This window comes from Corvus moneduloides, chromosome 3 (assembly GCF_009650955.1).
Source record: "Corvus moneduloides isolate bCorMon1 chromosome 3, bCorMon1.pri, whole genome shotgun sequence".
Classification (NCBI taxonomy): Eukaryota; Metazoa; Chordata; class Aves; order Passeriformes; family Corvidae; genus Corvus; species Corvus moneduloides.
Window position 1 is genome coordinate 90,834,483 of NC_045478.1, and position 17,516 is coordinate 90,851,998.

General features: G+C 39.7%; 1 protein-coding gene across 3 annotated transcripts in view; it reads left to right on the forward strand.

Moving 5' to 3' along the window:
* Positions 1-15,470, forward strand: part of ZFAND3 (zinc finger AN1-type containing 3) — a 139,534-nt gene extending 124,064 nt beyond the window's left edge. For all 3 annotated transcript variants that reach the window (XM_032102728.1, XM_032102729.1, XM_032102730.1), the window contains exon 7: positions 10,790-15,470. In XM_032102728.1, the coding sequence (XP_031958619.1) occupies positions 10,790-10,944 (155 nt within the window). In that variant the 3' untranslated portion in view covers positions 10,945-15,470. The remainder of the gene's footprint in view (positions 1-10,789) is intronic.
* Positions 15,471-17,516: the final 2,046 nt, after the last annotated feature.

A 17,516-nucleotide genomic window follows, 5' to 3' on the forward strand; every position in this document is an offset into this window, starting at 1 on the left:
GGAAGAAGTGGGGAAAGAACACAGCCACAACTGCTGCATCAGAACTGGGAGGAGAAAAAGGATATTGAAAGTAATTGTCAAAATTTGCTTGAAAAGTCAGGATTCTTTCCAGGAACTAGAGTATTCTTCCCCTCCAAACAAAATAAATAAAATCTTATCTAGAGGAAAATACCTCCTGTGGTCCTAAATTACATAATTCAGTTATAAGAAGGTGTTAAAGGTAGGTACTGAGACTTGAGGCTACTTGCTTTGGATGTTCTAAGGAAATTGGATGTTCTAAGGAAATGGCATTAAGATCAGTGTGCATCAGTTTTCACAAAAGTAAAAAGAATAGTATTGGTGGTCTGTGTCAGGGCCTTTTAGTATTAAGCATTACTGGCCTTGGAGCAAAGTTTCAAGAGCTGAAAAACTGTATCCATGGATATTACAGTCACTAAGGAGTATTCGTAAGTTTTTAAAAGTAACACGTTTATTTACCATATCTTTATATGTTTTGAAATGAAAATGCTTACAGAGGTGTTCACAGCTGTTAAACATTCCTGAGGTGCTGAAAGTTTTCAAATATAGGCATAAGTCATGTGTGAGGGTCCTGCCATATTCTGAACAAGCAGGAGCCAGGAATGTTTTGTAAGTCTACACCAAAAGAAAAAGAAGGGAAGAGCAGAAGTATACATTGCTCTAAGTGTTTGTTTTCCTTTGTGGTATAAATGGGGCTGCTGAATGGAGCTCTGTTTTCCTGTGATTAGAAGAAGAATTACTCTTAACATAGATTGCAAGAGGCTACAGTAATAGAAGACTTTGGTGGAGCAGAAGGTCTAATCTAAGAGACTCTGGACATAAGGTGTAAATGGGGAATGATAACATAAAACACATTTTATTTTGGTTTAAAAGAAGTAGAGCTGCTTCTCTCTTGTTTGGCCAGCAAGCCTAGCTGCTGTCAGACTGTAGATCACTGTGGTACAACCACTAGGAAGGTACTGAAACCCAAGGCATAAATAATACAACTCAGGAAATACACTCAAAGTCAAACCTGGAATCATATTCAGCATGCAATGAAGTCAAAATACATGCAGGATCCAGGAGAACTGTTAGAATTAATGCAGCACGTACTGGATGTTGGTACAGACCCTTTCATTATTCATTCCAGTTCTTTATTAGTAGCCTTATCTTTCCTGCATTTTCATTGGGCTAAACAAAATTACACACATACATTATTGAGCCACTAGGTATTGCTTGCTATTTTAATTAACTTCCTGGGTACACTTCAGCTTTTAATTAAATCCTCAGCTTCTGGGAGAAGTGTATTAGCTATGAGGGGGTTGGTGTAGAGAATTCTAGAAGTATTAATGCTCATGTAGCTCTTTTTAAAGCGTTAAATACTGCACAAGTCCCTGCTCTGACCTTAGGATAGCTCTGTCATCCACCTGCCACTTCTCGGGACACTTTAATTAAAGTTTCACACTACTCAAATCTAGAGAATCTACACTACTCTAATCTAAATATGTTCAGTAGGAAACAAATGCCTCTTGATATGCTGGTATAACCTATGGAAAATCTAATTTTATAGCACTACTAACATTTGCAGTAGTGTAATCTATTAGTATGCATTACCTCTACTTTATTAGCTGTCTGCTCTTGGACTCTAGGAGGCCTTTTCGGCATAATTCTGCTTTTTTACTGTGCATTCTGTTCTTTGGATTCATTTTCCCACATATTACGGGATATAGCCTTGTGAAACTAGGAATGATTTGGGAGGTGCAGTATTATTTCAGTGTGTTCTTGGTCCTGCAAACGTGGCAATGAATGTTCCTTTTACAAGTGTAGCAGTGGCACTAATTCCTCTTGAATACATCATTTCAAAATCACACAGTTATTCAAATAAGGAAACTTTTCACCTACCTGAAGTCTAAACTCTTTTGATCCTTGCTTTTCTTGTCCCTCAAATAACTTGGTCATTGATGTTCACTATCTGACACCTCTCTTGATGCTGTAAGTTGTTGGGAGCAAAATGGTTTCTCTAAAAATTCTCTTGTTAAATTAAAGTTTAACCAGTTTTGGTTGTTTGGGGGGTTTTTTCTTGCCATTGTGTTTCAACAGTTGCACAAGCCTTTGGTGAAAAATGTTTCAGTTATATCGACAGATTACATGACAAATTAAAATGCTAATTTCTCGGAAGTTGCATCTGTTACCACAGGTGAACTGGGACCAGAGCCCAGTTCTGCAGAGAATTCACAAGAGCAGTAACCCAGCAGTTGTGGTTGGAGAGTCAGTTTGTGGTGTCACAGCTGCTGCTTGTGCCTGACGCTGTGGGTGGCAACTGAGACCAAAAATCAGGGACAGTGTGTAAGGTCAGAAGGGGAGCCTACAGATGACATTGTCACCGCTATGTGAGTCAGTGACCTCTGAGGTATGAAGCAGTTTGGAAGTGAACATTGATTGCATGGTGTATCTGTGGGAGTAATCCTGGCCCTGAGTTGCTCTGTTAGTCTGTCCCCAATAGATGTTGGCCTTAACTCACAAATCTGTAGTGGGTGAAGAAGTTCTGATGTAGAAGTGTTTACTCTCAAATGTGTGAGTTCAGTACAGCAAGAAAAATATCTGGTCCAAATCAAAAGATTTAACCATGATTTTCTTCTGGTACGTGATGGAACTGAGACACAATCCTGACTGAGACCTACAGTACTCAGTCAGACCTGACCCATAGCAAACATTTTATAATGGCAGCTTACTATTACAAAGTAGATGTGCTGTATTTGTGGCTTTGATTCATTAGGGATTCTCTGAAATTCAGAAATCATTTCCTGAAAACCTCATTTCTGTTCCTAATCACGCTCCATACTGCTCTGGGGTTAGTGTTCACTAGAGCAAAAGTAAGAACTGAGTCTAGAAGAGTGCCATATCTTAATTTTTCCCACTTCAAATACACTGTCTTCAAAGAAACAGGAGGAAACTTTGAGTTGTTCTTCTTTGTTCCAAAGTCAAGGAATACAATAATGGCTTATGTAGAACCTCCTTAAAAATTGTTGATTCAAAAAAAAAAACCACCCTAAAAAATCAGCATGTGCTCTGTCCTCAAGTGATACAAATTCTCTGTTCAAAACTTATGTCACATTTAATGTAAGAAAAAAATAGTTTGACAGCTTTCTGTGCACGTAGTAAGATAAATAGGAAAGTGTATTTGTAACAGCATGAATTGGGATAAAACGTAGTTTGTTTACAGGGTCTCCACAGTGCCAAACTGCATCTCTTGTGTGCTCCCTAAAGCAGCTTCCCAGGCTTATGATCTTAAAGAAAATAGACAGAAAACAACTTTGAAACACAGGTTATATGTGACTAAACTTGGAAATACAAAGTCTTTTCCTTGCAGTCTAAAGAATTTTTGCAGAATCTTTAACCATACCTGGCCAGTGGCTGTTACAGTATTATGTCCTCTCTCTTCTGTATACAACTTCTTCCATTCTTTTCTTGGGCAGTCCTTTCCACAAATGCTTTTTCTGTCTCTAATGCAGATACATACACATTGCTTTACCCTCTTTGTGGCAGAGGGCAAAATAGAGGAGGAAGGGAAAAAAATTCTTTGTTCTCTTTTTTTCTTCTAAGCATAAACCCAGTTGTTGAAATATAAAATGTATCTGTAGGATCTCTTGAGCACTCTTATGCAGCACCAGAGATATCACAGAGCGGTCGGCTTCCAGCATGAAACATGAGATCATCACTGACTGAGAGCAGTTTGGAAGTCCCAGAGTGCCCGTCCAGTCCCAGGGACAGTTGGCAGAGTAAAAGAAACATTCTAAGGTGTCTTACACCACGTCTTTCCTTTTCCCTTTTTGATTCAGATATTGATCACTTTGGTAGTCCTAAGTATTAGTGATGTATATAAAGAAGAAAATACTGGAAACTAACTTGGAGTGATCATAGCAAATGGTTAGAAAAATAATAGGAAAAATACACTTCATCCTGCTGTATGGTTTGTGAACCTTTTGCAGCTGTGCTGTTTGTGAAGGATCATGGAACTGAAATGCCTCGAGAGGGCAGTGCTTAAGACAATAGGAATTGATACTTAGAGACTTCTGACTTTGAGCACCTAGAGGTTAACAGTCCCCATCCTCTCACTTTGGAGTGGAAATTAAAGAAAGGACTGCCTCAGTTTTGTGGAGTTTTAATAAATACATCTATCTGGTTAAAAAGCTTCATCATACTGTGGCTTGCGCCCCTTTTCCCTTGGAAATGAATGACAAGATTCCCAACCAAGTTATTCTGAAGTACTTATTAATCATAATCCACTTGCAAAGCTGGGAAAGAGAAACAGGGGAAGAGTTTAGTTCACTTATTTTCAAAACCTCATTGTTTAGCTTGGTGGGATTTAATTTGATTTATAGAATATGTCAGTAAAACTGAAATTTCCTTGAATTGTGTAATGAAAGCTGACAATGCTAGTACAGAGCATTCCCACAGAAGAGAGAGGAGAGGTAATGAGAGTATATGCACGAATGGAGCCGTCTAAATGAGAATAAAATAAGCTATCAGCAGACTAGAATATATTTATATTGCCAAAACAGTGCATACGAGCTGCACTGGAAGCTTTGCCTGGCTGAACTGTGCACATTCCCATCCTTCTATGACTGCAGGTTTTTGTTAACCTCCAAAACACAGGGGAGGAAGCTGGATCATACTGCAGTTCTCAGGTAGTCAAGCCTTTAGGATCTTGCTTTGTATCTTGGTAGCTATTTGTTCTACTCTTCCATTCATTTCTTCCCTATTTCATGTCTTTAAAAAACAAGAAAGTATTTCCTTCCCGCACTTCCTTATAAATAGTTTTATTGTTAATAGAATTTGCAACACATTATATCATCTTTCCAGTTGGGTGGGGGAGATGCATAAATACTGTTTTGGGGATTATTCAGTGAATGGTGTGCAGTTGTTCTGAACAGTGCTGCAGCCACATGATCTCTGCTGGCTCATCTGCCTGGTTTGGCTGTGCTGTGTTATAGCCTGCAGATATATTCGTTGTTTAAAGAAATGTTAAAATCTGTTCTTGGCCAGAAATCTGCTTAAGGACTCATACAATACCCTGTTAGATAATACACCTTTGGTAGAGAATTTTTGCAGCATCTTCAACTCTTAAGTCACAAGGCATTTTTAAATTCTGTTTGAATATCCGTTGATTAGAATTTCAAATTTGCAAGAGAGGTAAAATATCTTGTGAAGGATGTGAAGAAGTCAAAGCACACAGCACAGAATTCTGCACAGGATTATGTCTGTGTCATTACTTGGACTACTTTTGAATAGGTTTTGTATAGGTCTCTATACAAACATAGTTTGTTTATTAAATGTGGAAATGGTGTAAGCTGCAAGTTCTGACAGTTCCAAACTTCTTCCTGTTGACTTGGGAATGAAAATGATAAGTACTGATCCTGGTGGCCAGGTAGGATGATTTTTAAGTATCAGAAGCTCAGGGTTTTACGGTAACGTTGACTTCACTTTCTTTTACCTTCCAGTGGGAGTTACTTTGAATGAATCAAAAGGGGTCACTGTAGTATAGAAGGCTAAACCATCAGAGCAGTTGGTGCCTGCAATGAAAGCATAAATGTCTGGAGTGAACAATTAAGATGATTGATGGTAGTTGGTAATGAAGGGCTTTGTCTTTCCATGGCAGGCATGATACTTGAATGGCTGAGCTTTCAGAAACTCAAAAATGCACCAGTGCTCTTGAGTGTAGCAATGAAGAAAAGGCAGTTGTTTTTCATTACCCACACACAGCAAACTGTAGGTCTGTGATGCTCTCTGGTCTGGAATATGCAAGCCTGGTTTGTTTTCTGTTCTCTCCAACATCCCTTTCCCATCAGGTTCCTCAGGAATGATGAAAGCCACTTCATAGTTGCTGGTGTGCAGTCTTGGGCTTCCTTTGAGTGACCCCTCTGTAAGGCAGGGATGGTGCTCTGCTTTATGGCTTTAGCCATTTTTGGTCTGGCAATGAAGTGGAAGTGAAGTTTTTTATGATGTATTGTGAAGAAGTTTCTGGGGTGCTCAGAGGAGCTCAAATGTTTTGAGGCACTACATAATGTTTTTCCAAGATGTTTGCATTAGAGACCTGAGGAGTGGGTGATTCATACTTCACTTCTAACATCAGAAAACAACATTTGCAGTGCTGTGAGATGTATTATTACATTTACTAGATTGAAATCTTCTGTGCCGGGAGGGAAAGTCTGGCATGTTTTAGGTTGATGACTTGGGTAAACGAACTTTAGTTGGCAGATGGATTCCCTTTTCCAATGCTCCTTCCCCTAGCAGAAAGTTATTTATTTTGTCTTTTAGTTATAGTGTGCTAAAAGAAGCATTTCTGCAGTAAATTCCTTTAGGGGAGACAACCTGTATTTGATACCATCCCATAATGAACTTAACAGCAAATACACTGCAGGAGTTCATTTATCTAACTTACTTTATAAACATAAAAGCAGAGTTCTCGGGAGAAAAGGTTTCACCTCTAAATATGGATTGGCTTTAGGGATCAAAATACAGGTGCATCTATCGGCCTTCTGCCCCAGCACACACAAGTTAATAATGGAACTGCTGTAAAGTCTAATGGCCTTGATATGACATCAGGCACTTGTGCATGTGCAGACCACAGGATGTCCGTTCTGATTTTCAAACCACTGAAGAAGCAAGGAGTGAATATAGCAGTAATAACTTAAATTGAATATATCCACTCTGAACTAATGAAAAAAATGTTCAGAACTACTGTCACTCAATTAGCTGCTATATAACAGTGTTTTAAAGGCCTTTAAATTTTAAATAAAACCTACAAAAATACAAGTTCCAATCTTCATAGTGACTTAAGCATTTGTGGCAATGAGACTAAAGATCTGAATTCTCTTTTTGGAAATGGAACTTCCAGGAGATCTGCATTGCTAATTCAACCAGAATAGGCCCCCTTCCATAAATCAGCCAATATATGCAGAACTATTTTCGTAGCATTCAAAATGAGCTTGGGTATTCTTTCATTAGATACTACCTAATTAGCAGTACATATTTAAATATATATATATTAATAACAGGTTTAGGTCATTTAGTTGCTGAAATTAGAAATACTATTCCCATACTTTGGGAAAAGTGAAAGTCACCTGCCATTCTTTTGTGGACAGTTACTGAAGTTCTGTTCAAGAATGCATTAAAAAATCCTCAACAAACAGAAAAAAATGTGTCATGTGGAATAAATAGAACATACAGTACAGATTATCCTGCGTGAAAACAGGTGCTCTATAAAGAACTAAAAGGTGTTCAAAAACGAAATAAAGATAGGGCAAAGCACAGGATAGATGGAATTAGGGGTGGCAGGGTAGAAAGGAACGTCATGAAGCTGTGCTGGTCTGCAGGAGGCTTTTTAGAAGGTGTAGTGGTTTGGTCCAAAATACTCATTACTGTTTATCTGCTGTGAGATAAGAATTAGGAGAAATGCAAAACAGGCACCAAACTTGAAAGAATATAAAGTTTATTAACAGACCTAAAAGAAGAAAAAAAAATTATACCACCTTCAGAACTCTCCTCCTCCCCCCACCTTCCTCCCTTCTCCCACTGACAATGTGAAAAGACAACCCTTAAGATGTTCAGTCTGTTTACCACTTCCATAATAACCTTGTTCAGTCCATTTAGAAAGAGAAGTCTCTTCTTGCTCATGCTATGAAAACATTATCACAACGAGACAGCTGCCCACTTCCAAATATTGTTCAGTCCATTTAGGAAGAGGAGTCTCTCTGCCTGCGTGTGAGTCCTTTCCCCCGACTTGCAGCTTTTTCCCGCAACTGCTTTCGAGGGTCCACTCTTGAAGTTTTTTGGGGTACAATTTTAAGGTTGAGCCATTCAGAAACAAAAACAGAGGCCCTTCTCCTTCCCTGGGAGCAAAGGGTCTTCATCATCTTCATCTTTAGGACTATCTCTGGGAGCATCTCTAGGAACTGAGGTTTTCTCCTTTCCCATCTGGAGCAAAAGTCCTCATCTGGTTCATCTCTCCCTGTCCAAACTTCTCATGAAATTACAGCTGTGTCAGCATCTGCCTATCTCAGCGCAGGTGCTTTTGCTCACGAGTTGAACGCTCCACCCCCCATATCTTCATGAAATTACAACAGGATACTCTGATATATCATAGCTTCACAACAGACTTTCAGCTTTAAGCATCTTCTCTCTCTCTTCCCTCAGGTTTTCAGCTCTTCACAGCAATAAAAAGGGTTACTCTCACCTCGGCCTTGCAGCTTTGCAGCTGGAATGTTGAATTTTTCTTACCGCAGTGGAGAGGGGGGAGAGCCGAGCCGCTCCGGCTGCCCACGGCAAGGCAGTGGGGGGGGTTCCACGGCTGGAACAGGTCCATGGCTTCAGGATGGCCGTGGCCCGGCCCGGCCTGGCCCGAGCAGGGCCTGGCCGGGCCCGCTGGCCCCCACACGGGGCCCGCAGCCACCTGTGCCAGTGCCGGAAACGAGAGAGAGCTTGGAGGGGGAGTTTGCCTATTCTTAAATGTGGATCGCAGAGGTGATCACAACTTTAAGTGGCTTAGAGACTTGTCCATATTCAAACTGGCCAGCTGATAGGTTCTATCAGTTCCCAGAGGAAACTGTAAGCACCCCTTAGCAAGGACGTCCCTTCCGGGACTATGCTTGCTAACCTATGACAGAAGGTGAAGAGATGGAGCAATTGAAAGGTCCCATTCAAAAGTGATAAATCATGGTGCATATATACTTCCATACTAGATGTACAGAATTGTCAAAAGGGTCTTGCTGAAGTAGTGCAGAAGATTGTATAAATTTTCAAGATCTCTTTTCAGTAACATTAGATAGCATTTCTGCATAGGCTTGTTAAACATTTGGAAAGGATCTGTAAAACCATCAAGATTTAAAACCAATTTTTATCTAGAAGGGACTGAGACGCCTCCTGCCCAGTCCATATCTCCAGGGTGTGTCACATCTGCTTCATAGACATTCACTGCAGACAAGATGATGAAGTTGGTTTTTGAATTCATCCAGTCAGGTATTTATGTATTCTTGTACCTGCAGTGGACATTGGCTCAGCGATTTGAAATCTTATTTCAGGAAATAAGGGAAGCCTTCAGACCCTGCTTTCTGTGAGAAAGAACTGAGTGAAATGCTTGTTCAGCATTGGCATTATAGTCCAGGGATGTTTTCATTTTAACAATCATTTTTGGCACCTCAGGAAAGACATTTTGTCACATTTGAGTGTGGTATGACCCAGATTGAGTTTGAAGCAGAGGCAGTGATCACAAGGGGTGAGATACATATCAATTCAATCTGCGAGTTTCCATCCATATTTCTGAATCCTATGTACCAACACAGAAAACTTGTCTTTTTTGCTTTGTTCCTAGAACTGGGTTTCAAAGCCAGCCACAGATAATAGGCATGTCTTTTCATAGCTTGGTGCTACTGAAACAAAGAGCAAAGACAAATCAATTTTTCTTCACTTTTTAAAAATAATTCCATGTATGACACTTTTTCCTTCTCTGTTTTCTTAACAATCACTCTAATATAAAGGTAGCATGTTGTTCCCTCTTGCAACTGATGTGTTATAGAGTCCAGGAACTTGAATTACTTCACACACGTACCCTCATATATTATGTGTGTGTTTGTAGATATGCACTAAACACTCTCTCAATCATTCACTCACTCATTTTTATCCTTTTCCATCTCTCAAATGTCATAATTTTGTGGGTTTAATATCTTTTGAGCATTCGAGGAGCAGCAGTAATGTAAAGCATTCAAGTAAGAGGCAGAGTGTAACTCTTTGCGCCATCAGGCAGGAAAAATATCCCAGCACAGGCGATATTACATGAACCATACTTGCTTTCATACAGTGGACTGGTGAGCCCTGTAACTGTGTGACTTTTCCCTCCTGTAGCATCTTAATGCTACTTACTGCTATTTAATGTTCATTTTGGAGGTGGAAATTGGAGGCAGTTTCTTTACTGTTATACAAAGTATTAGGGACAAAGAAGAAAAAAGCTGATTTCCTTTGTAAACTAGAAAGTGGTGGCTGTGGCTGATGCCCTCCTCACCTGCAGGGAAAAGTATTGACATGTTTCTAAGTCATGTGCTCCCTGGAAAGCTGAGTAACACTGAGGAGCATTAGACAAAGAGGCAATAACCTCATCTTCTCAGCTACAGAGCAAAGTGATGTGGCATGACAGGTCCCTGTGTCAAATGCCTGTTCCCCCCTATGGTTAGTGTCAGAATGCTTCATGGGGAGAAGCTTCTGAAGACTGGGATAGCGAAGGAGCAGTGAACTCCTCCTGCAGTCACTGCCAATGCTGGCAGTGAGGAGGAAGAAAAGTGCTTAAATTTAACAGTTCTGACTTGAAAAGCTGCTTGGGAGCTCACCCTAGAGCACCACAGGCATGAATTTCAGAAATGACAACAAAGTCCAATTAAAAGTAGGAAGGATTTCAGCAAAGGTGATTAAAACCCAATAGCACTACCTTTGTTACTATGTGGGCATATCTAGCTTAGATGATTGTGGAGGTTTCCTGTATAAGATGAGATGATGGCAAAAGACCCCACAAATCTTGTATGACTTGAGCTTTGGTACCATGTTGATAAATTCTCAACAAAATGCAGTAAATGATCAAATATTTGTTACCCTGTAAGGAAGATAAGTAAAAGCTTTAAACTGGCATTAATTTTTGAGAACTGAGTAACCCTCCGGTGGGTGGGGATCACTCACTTCTGGTTCAGGTGAGATCCCAGCTCTCTGAGCAGTCCCTAACTGTGTCTCTTGTCTCCCTCTGCGGCAGGTTACGTGTTCTGCATGTTGCACCGCCTGCCCGAACAGCACGACTGCACGTTCGACCACATGGGCCGCGGGCGCGAGGAGGCCATCATGAAAATGGTGAAACTGGATCGGAAAGTAGGGAGATCTTGCCAACGTATTGGCGAAGGATGTTCCTGAGTGCAAGACTGCAACCAAATGCTGTTCTCTTAGTTCACTAATGTTAGCCTTATTTAGGACAAAGTCAGCCAGACACCTTGTACTAGGCAAGTTTCAGACTACAGCCAATCAGTTTCCTTTCTTTAGCCAACCGTCCTGGTACTGTAGTTTAGGGATTGATGGTGGTTGAAATCGATCTCTGGCTGGTTACTAAGGTGCCTGCTAGCCACCGTATAAAAATAAAACATGAAGAAATATTATTTTTGAGTATGGCTAGTGGATTTAAACAAAGCAAGAAAAATCCAAAGGCTTCTGTTATTGCTGGAGTCACTCTAAAAGCCTTATGCTGGAAACATTCCAGCTGCAGAGTTAAAACAAATAGTTGTATAAAGCTGGTGTAAAAGTTTGCTATGCACATGGCTTTCGGACAAACTGTTTAATGTGCAGCCTTTCACCTCTTCACTGCTACTGAATCCTGAGGAGGTGAAATACTACTTGGAGCGGCAACTGCAGCTCCTTAAGCCCAGAAGACCTGACTGGTCACTCGTGCCTTCATCGCGTGTGGCTTTTGAGTTAGGCAGTGTCACCAGCATCAGGGATTCTGTTGGGGTAGGAACACCTTTCTGGTTCTTCCCAGGAAGCCAAAAAGAAAGGGGGACAGAGATTCTTATGAAAAATTTTTATATGTATCTTACTATAAAGAACCTATCAGGGGTTTTTTTTTTTTCTTTTTTTTTTTCCTTTCTTCTCTGTTAAATTATGATCTCTCTTTAAAGCCAACTCCATCCTGGAGCAGTAAATGGTGCATACTTTTTACATGGCATCCACAGAGATTCTACGCGTTGTGTGAACAGATTCCACATACCTTGAGCAGTGCAGCCATTCCCACCAGCCGAAACCTGATTGGCTCTTGTTTGCCTTTTGCTAAGTGCAGGTATCTGATAATTGATCAAATAAGGCTAATTCACAGCACAGTAGCCATGGCTGGATTCTACAGACTGACTTTCTGTAGCTAGACTTACATATTGGGGAAAAAGGACATTTTGTAGCAAACGGAATTCGGTAACAGTATTGGGGAACAACCTGTAAAACAAACACCCTTTGTCAGAATGAGTTTGTGTTCTTCACATTCAGAGTGTCAATGAGATAATCAAAGGGGCTCCACCAGCCCTCCTTCTATGCAGCTGAACGCGCCCACAAAAATCCCTGCCCACAAAGCAAGTATAGCAAGTGGATGTGAAAAGCATTACCTGGATAGAACGTTCTGGACGTGGTTAGACCCGTGGTTCTGTGTTACGGTGTGTCATGCTGAGCTGAGCCGAACTGCACCAGCTTTGCCAGTTTGGAAACATAAAAGCAAACATATCGTAATCGGGCTGTCTCCTGCTGCACACAGGGCTTATGCAGGTAAAAGGATTCCTACTGATGTCACCCAGCTTAATCCTGAATGAGTTTTAACTTCTCAGTCTATTAGTAAGTTATTAACAAGTGGGTAAATTTGTAAGAAGACCTGAGGGAGGGAAAGACTTTGTCTCATCTTCAAATACTGGGCAGATCTGAAACATCGGGGTGAAGTAAGCTTGTATGTGTGTCATCTTCCATTCTACTTGTTACAGGTAATTAACTCCTTATAGGCCAAATTATACTGTTACTTTGGTAGCCAGTTAGGAACACTTAACAGTGAGACAACTAATTAAAACCAGAATACATACATACATATATATATATATAAATATATATATATAATGTGTCTCTCCACACACACACTCGGCATTGGACTGTATTAGCATTAATTAACCATGAAGCAAGTCAGAAGTGTCCCATCATTATAAATGCAAGCTCTCTGGAAGACAAGCTGGTTTTTTCCCTTGTTCTTATTGAAGAATATGAAACCAGCAGCAAAAGCTTCTGTAATGGGCTGCATTTTCAGAAAATGGTCCTGGTGAGAGGGACTGTCCAAGGATATTATTTACATTTGCCGTGAGGAGTTTTAAGAAAAACATGGATTTTGGCGGCTGCTGTGATACGCACTTTCTTTCCTACAAAATCCTATCCTAGCATTTGATGGGCATTCTGATTGATACACAAGACTTTTCTGCATTAATACTGAAGATGCTATTTTGTTCCTCCTTAATATTCTCTTTAATCTCGTTACAAGTGCACAGACGGTTTCAAGGTGGCTCTTGAGAGGACACTACTTAAAGTTCATGTGAATTATGGACAATGTTCACTTTAAACAAAAAGTTGGGGAGGGGGTTGTTCCTTTGCAGTATCTGTTCTGTGAAGTTTGTTAAACGTAAAGAAAGCTTAAGTTCTTGTATCTTAAAAGAAGATCTTATTTAACCCTTTTGTGTTCTAGATTTACTTACACATGTAGCCTAGAGCTCAGTTTTAGTTTAACATTGTGAAAATATTAAAAGAATCTTGTAACTTTATTCTTTTTCCTCATGCTAAAATCAAATTAAACCAATCAGATTAAAGTTTGAATTCCTTTCTGCCTATTCCAACAGATCTTGCTATTTTGCACCATTTCTACTGTAAATTCATGTAAGAAATATGAACAGGGAGAAGACCAAGGTTAGGTCAGTAACTTCAAGCTGAATTTACAATTGGTGAAGGGTGGACAGGATTTTCTGCAGGTTTGGAAGGGAAGGATAGTATTTCTGCTGGGTTTGAATTCAGGGGTTCGTTTTGTAAGCAAATCTACTGCAGCCAGTTTGGTCCATTTAACTTTGAGGTTAGATACAGTAATCACATGAATAAGTTGTTCATACTCAAGTCAAATGCATACTGTACACTGTATCACTGCCATTAAAATGTCTTAAGTGTTCTTTCATGCACTTGGACAGCTTCACCTAGAGTAGCTGTATTCCAAATCAGAATGGGTTGTATTCATAATGGATAAACAGAGAAATAACTATTGTTTCTTAATAGTTTAGATGCTGAAGACACAAGGCTAATATTAAAAACCCACAATTTACTATATTAGAGGGAGAGAGAATGTAAAACTAATAATTTTAAAACAATTTTGAAAATTGTTCGGAATTGAAATTGTGCCTGATTCATGGGACACATACACCCATTTTTTCCCTCAAATTCATGTGGTACTTTCAGTTATAAAACCATGCATGATTCTTGAACAAGATGGCTGTGTTCTAGTAAAGGTAAGTTACATAAAACAGCTCTGCCTTTTCATCCAGTTTCAAACCTATGACTAGGTGCGAGCTAGGGCTCCAAGGTAAAATAAGAATTGCCTGGGAATGTTGCTGTGTACCTCTTTCTGTTTCAAAGCAGCTCTGTGTCTTGACTGAGCAGCAGCACATCTGTAACGTCAGGTACCTGAGAACATGAACTCTCTTCAGTACTCTCCAGGCAACACACAGAAAAGAGTCCTGGTGCAATTCCAGCAATCCAAAAATGATATTATCTGCTTTTATCAACTCAATGGCAGGTGATAAACACATTCAAAACTTGAATTTTGCATGACTTTTCTTTTGAATAAATTGTAATCCCCTGGCCTAGTGAATACAATGTCCTCTTTATATTTAGCTTTGTACTCACTGTGTTGTTCATTCTGTAATCAGCAGTTCCTTCTGTGCTTATGTTACAATTTAGATATAAATCTCTAGGGGATAAAATAACTTTTTTTTAAATCCTACAGTGATTATTTCAGTACAAAAACTCACCAGGGAGGTAAACTGATATTAACTGTGTCATAAGAGTACAGATTTTACAACAGACTCCAAGACGTATGCCAGTGAAATATCTGACAGCACTTGTCCTCACCGTTGATGTGTAGACAGTTAAGTGCCCTAACAAACTGTAGTAATATTCTCTTTGTTGTATTGTAGTTACTGATATTGTCAGTCATCAGAGGAACGGCCAAGAGAAAGTCTAAGCAAAGTAATCCCTTAATGTAACAACGAGCTTGTAGCCAGTTCAGGCTGGAAATAAATTCATATTCTCCTGGAAGCCTTTATGCCTAGAAAACCAATGGAAGCATTTAAGACTGCACTGTTTACAATGAACTGTATTTAGTGGCACCAGATGTTTATCTCATTACTCAAATACCTGATTAGAATTCTGCATAAAGAACAAAAATAACACGTGTGGTTCAACACAGGAGCTGCTGTGTAAGGATGTAGTTTTAGTGTAACCAGTTCATAAGATTACGCTTAGTTAAGACTGTGTCTGTACATACTTCACTACACAAAGGACCACAGTGAAAAAAGAGTGCATAAGATTAAACTGTTCAAAAGTAGTTGCAGTGCACATTTTACATGGTGAACCGGTGCAGTAGTGGGCTTTACTTCTCACTATCAGCAGCTGTTTTGGAGAACAAACTTTACTGCTGCTGGAAAGAGCCACTCTTAAATAACAGTCCTGAAATACACCAGTGAGAAGGACTCTTCCTCATCTTCATTCATTTTTCCTTTTTGTTGAGGCAGTCAGCATGTGCAGCTGGGCATTTGAAGGCAGTTCTGCTTGAATGTTCCTCTTTTTGGCTTTTCAGTCTTCCCCACCAGCAAAAAAAAAAAAAAAAAAAAGTATCAACTTTGTTGTTCTTGCAAGTCCCTGCATGTTAGTTCAAGCAGATTAAAATATGGATGTTGGTCTACAGAAGTGATGACCTTGTATTTTACTGCAGTGACAGGCTATTTCTTCAGTTAACTGAAACATAACGTAGACATGATTACCTGTTTTGGATGTTGGGCTGGGGGGTTTTTGAACTTCAGTTCTATGATTCTGTTCACTCACACCTTCCCATAAACTCTGCATGCCTCATCTTATACTCTGAAGTTGAGTCAGGACAAAAGAAGGCATGAAAACAGGAGGCAGAGGATGCAAAGTGACAAGTGCTTAGTGATCACATCCACTTTCTCTTGAAGTCAGATCAGATCATAGAAAAGAGGCAGATAATTACTTGCCTAACAGCAACAACTTTTTTGACTTAGTACTACAGAAAACCATTTTGCTTTGTGACTATACCTGTGTAGAGTTTGTCTGAGTCAATTCTGCAACAGACATTATATGCAAAGAAAGGAAACAGGACCATCATAATAAGGAAACATTTTTGATGGATTATTTAGTAATAACTACATATTTTGCTACTGGACCTTCCTATTTTGCAATATGCTGCTATTTTCTTTGGAAGAAAACCAAGCAGAACTTTGTAAGACTAACTGTAAATGATTTCAAATTCAATACATGCATCTGAAGCATTAGGAAGAGATTACTGAAATTATATATAGTTTTTAAAGATGGTGATGATGACTGCATCCTCTAACAAAAGGGTTTTGTTCTTCACATAGTAGCAAGTGTTGATGGCAATGGTTTAACCGTAAGCAGAATGTTCCTTTCTGCTAGGTTTGTGCAAAGCCAGTAACATGCAGTAGGATGCTGTGAGTTAATAACTTGTAGCACGGTGCAGTGACTGTGTAAGTAATAATAAAATTATAGAGACCTACTCCTGTCTGTGGCTCTCCCTTCACATGAAAAGACAGGTAACACCCACTCTTTCCTTGTTGCTTAGTCCCCTTTATTCTTCTGTGAGTTGCAGAAGACACCTTCCTTCCCTCTACCAGCATGCTCAAGGAGGGTGGAAAAACAAATTCTAACTAAAGGGTTTTTAAGAAAAAAAAAAAGTTGATATCTGTGAAGGCAAAGTATTGAAGTTATCCTCCATATCAGAGATGCAGAATAGAGCTCTCCTTAGAGCTCTTGGAAGAAACACTTGAAAATTTTGAGATGTTTTTCCCCCCTTTGATTGTTTAGGATCTCTTTGAAGCAAAGAGCTAATCCTTTAAAAATCCTAAAAAATAAAGAAAAGCACAGCATTGTATCTTCCTTTGAAAGGGGCCTGCATGATCAGCACTGCTGCTTTAAGCCAGCTCAATGAAAGGTTCATTGTTGACTCCTGAAATGCTCAGTCTCATCTCTCCACTTTTCAAAGGAGCAAATAAATGCAAGACTCTTGGAGGAGGGAGGAAAGAGTCTGAGCTAAAGCTGAGCTAAATTCATTCTAGCGATAATGTCTTTTTTTCCCCCACCTCCTCCTTTTGCAGTGTTTACATTTGCTTTAGATTCCTGAAAGCTTCAGCTACACCAGTTTCAAGAGAAGTCCTTTAACACACTGCATTTAGCAGCAGCATGAGGAAGATGATGAGCTCTAGTAGGTTAAAAAGAAAATTAATCACTGTTGGTCACCAAAACTCTTGTCCACACTAGAGTGTTAAAAGCATGGCTACCTGGAAATGTTTTACCTGATCCACCTGTATCAGCTTTGCATGAATCCTCCTTTGGGTAGTCTGTCATGTGCACAGCAGCCAGAGATGTGACCTTTGTCCTGTCTGCAAGCAGACTTTGCCCTTTTTTACACACACCCACCCCAACATTTGTATAGATAGAAATACCAGGCAAGCAGCAGTTAGTTACAAATTCTACAGCTATACATCTGGTTTTAAGTCTCTCTGTATACCCCTTGTTTTCTCCTTTTGACTGTTTGGTCTCAGGTCTTGTCAAAAATAATAGTTCCACATGTATTTCCTGTACATGGACCCATATACACATACATCTCCTGGGACATCAAATGG